Genomic DNA, 3,637 nt, shown 5'->3' on the forward strand with positions numbered 1-3,637 from the left:
TGTGGAGAAAGGGGTACACTCATCCATTGCTGGTGGGAATGCAAACTTGTGCAACCACTCTGGAAAGCAGTGTGGCGATTCCTCAGGAAATTCGAGATCAACCTACCCCTGGACCCAGCAATACCACTCTTGGGAATATACCCAAGAGAGGCCCTATCATACATTCTGAATTTCTATATTTGACTTTAAACATTTCTCTAAAAAGGAAAGAAGTAAGAAAAAGTCAACTGTGTTCTCAGTTAACTTAAGGGTTTACAATACAAAAATATATTAAAATAGTCATTACTCACTTATACATGAAGACTTGAAATCAAAATCATTCACATTGCTGAAACCAGAAGATTGAAAGATACGAAATATCTTGTTTGAAGCTTCTTTAAAATAGGTATTTAAATTACTCATAATTCCACCTAAAAACAAAAATGTGTTAAAAGTTTTTGTCCAAGGGAATCCACAGTCCCACAGAAAGTCAGAACTCTGTACAATATTTTTTTCTTGTACTTTCTTTAAACTTGAGAATAATTGGCTCTCTTAGGGACTTAAACTTATCCCAACTAGGGTTCCTGAGGTTGAGTGATAACACTGGAAAATTTATCTACACAGTTGCTACAGATTTCAATGCCAAAAATTTGAAATACTTTTGTAACTTCATGTCTAAAATACAATGGAGTCAATATTTGAAGAATATCGTGTGAAACAAAATTATTTACTCTTCTCACAAGAGATTTGTCTCCTCAAGTCTTAAATAACTGAACTTGAAGGTGTAAAAGTAAATATTTTAATTCCACATTTCTTTTCAGCTGAATATTTCATTGTGAAATGTACCAGGTAAAAATATATTCAATGAAAAAATTAATTTAAAAAGATACTATAAAAGTATATTTCCAGTTACTAGATATCTTCCCAGTACACATATTTGCTTCTATACGGATAAGTATGAAATCAAAGAAGAAAATTTTAAATATTTTTTGTAAATGACAATTAAAACATTAGCTAATATATTGGGAGGTATCAATAAATAGTGAAGAAGCAGAAACTTCATCAAACAACTAGAAAATATTAAAAAATAAAATCCAGTAAGGAATAAGTATTTTCACATTGTTAACTTGGAAAAGTAAATAAATACTAACAAAGCACAAATTGAAGAAACTGAAAAAAGTGAACAGAGTTCATGTAGAAGACAAATGAGGAAAAGGTAATGAAGTTGTGATTTTTTAGAGGAATGTAATAAAATTGTAAAGAAAAGAAGAACAGAGTGCCAGCTACAAACAAGAAGGGAACAGAGAAATATATTGAAAATTACCAATGCCTGCTAGTAGGGAAAAAAGAACACAAGATTAGAATTCCAGAGTAGCAATAGATTAATGAGTTCTATTATCATTATCAAGGGCTGTACGTATGGAGGAATTTTTCAAAAAATAGCAGTGAGAAAGATTCTGACCTTCAAAAAAAGCAATAAAAAAACTAAAGAAAAATGGGTATTTTACTGAATTTCAGAACCAAAAATCAGTCTTTTCAAAGTAATTGAAGCCTCTGGACCTGTGATGTAAAAAAGCAGAAAGAGTAAACAGCAGATCTTCATCACCATCCTCTAGCTTCTCTGGCCAGATGCCAGCATACTACAACACAGTACAAGACTCCGTGACAAAAGAACAGGAGAAGAAAAACGCCCACAGATTTTAAGGTCAGAGGTTCCCAGAATGCCAGCCATGTGAGATATTCAAAAAGGAAAAAGTGGAACAGCTCCATTTGATTATCCAAATACCTTAGTAAAATTCCAGAAGAAGTTTATCAATACTCTGAACACACTAGCTGGAAAGAAATAAATTTCAAAGGGAACAAAGTGATCAATCAAATTCAGCTTCCACTTATGCAGATTTCATTAGCAGCAAGTGTTTTAAACCAGATATTGCTTCTTTATTCCAAAGATTGTGGTGGATGTGAGGGAAAATACACTGTGGCAACATTTTATTTTCCCAACAAAAATTTCCATAAAACCTTTGACAATTTTTAACCTATGTGTCAATGAATAAACCACATAAGCAAATTGTGGGACAGCAATAAAGGCCATGGAGGAAGCTGGCTTCACAGAGCATACACATAGAAAAGGACAGTAGCCCCTATCCGTTACCCCAGATTCTCTTAACACATTAGAAAAAGAAGAAATTAAAGTTAAAGTGAGTAGAAATGTGTTTTTGTGTGTAGGGGGCTGTTACATCCTGAACTGAAACAATGAAGCAGAAAAGTAAAAGGAATAATGTTTGCAATACTCAAACACATTCATATGTAAAATAAACTTTAAACATTGATACTACAAAAATTCTTAAATTAATAACATTTAAACAGATTTAGCAGAGAAAAGTAGAGACAGCACCAATATCAGGAATGACTGGAAATATATTTTTTCTAAACCTATTTTTAAAAGAACAGAGAACATTATGGATGTTCATGTCCATTAATTTGACAAGTTAAAACTTAATGGAGTTTATAGACTATACAACTCACTCAAGAAAAATATTAAGATGGATATAGTTGCTTCAATATGAAAAATATGTACTAGCTAAACATTTACAGAATAACACAGAACCTTCTGCTGCACACAACGGAATAGTGCTTTAAGGAATCAAAGATCTAAGTGCACAGGTATAACATAATCATTAATAGGAAAATTAAATGATTCTGTATCAATTGTCTCTAATTGTATTCCAGAAAAGCATTTTACATTCATGACCAAACACAATGTAGAAGTCACATGGCAAAAGACCACAGCAACAAAATATTCAAAATGTAAAATGATACAGATATTTTAAACCTAATATAAATATTAGAAGTGTGTTAATTAACAGAAATGTCATACTTCTCCAATAATAGGTTTCTACAACCTATGCTTTTGCTGTTATACATTTGAGTGATTCAAATTACATTGTTCAGAAAGAAAAGAATTGAAGGTCTAATATTACAGTAGTCATTGAAGATGGTTTGATGTTGGGGAATGTAAAAGTATACATAATAGTGGAAGAGAACAGGAAGTCAGTAACTGCACACACATAGGATAAGTACATACTTAGGAATAATTAAATATCAATTTTGTAGTAGAGGTGACCTTTTAATAAATAAAACATTAACATTTAGACTTTCAAATACAAAATAATAAGTTTAAGATTTTATATAAATATATAAAATTATCATAAATATTGATCATGTGCCTAAAGGGAAAATCTAAACTTCTAGAAAAGCATCTGCTTTTGACTTAGGTAATGACATTTTAGATGACAGAAAAAGAATAAATATTGATAATTTTTTGATATTTGAATAATATCAATGTTATAGCAATTTACCTGGATAGGACTTTTATAAAATGAAAAATCACAGAAATATTAAAAATTATTGTTTTCATATAGATCAGCACTATTAACAAAGACACTAGAAAAAAATCCATAAAATTAAAAATATGAGCAAAACTAGCATGGTGGAAAAGCTATCAAATAACTCAGTAGAATTTTTTTTCTTTTTTATTATTATTATTTTTTGTTTATTTTCTTTTTAGTTGTTGAAAAAAAAATTTCCGCCTCCTCCCCGTTTCCCATTTCCCTTCCCCTCCTATCACACATTCACACATTGCCCCCTTCCCCCCTCC

General features: G+C 30.9%; 1 protein-coding gene across 1 annotated transcript in view; it reads right to left on the reverse strand.

Moving 5' to 3' along the window:
- Positions 1-3,637, reverse strand: part of LOC101991336 (complement factor H) — a 130,324-nt gene that overhangs the window by 124,457 nt on the left and 2,230 nt on the right. The window contains 1 exon segment of the mRNA XM_005372430.1: positions 163-197. Within this exon segment, the coding sequence (XP_005372487.1) occupies positions 163-197 (35 nt within the window).

Source organism: Microtus ochrogaster, chromosome 6 (assembly GCF_000317375.1).
Source record: "Microtus ochrogaster isolate Prairie Vole_2 chromosome 6, MicOch1.0, whole genome shotgun sequence".
NCBI lineage: Eukaryota > Metazoa > Chordata > Mammalia > Rodentia > Cricetidae > Microtus > Microtus ochrogaster.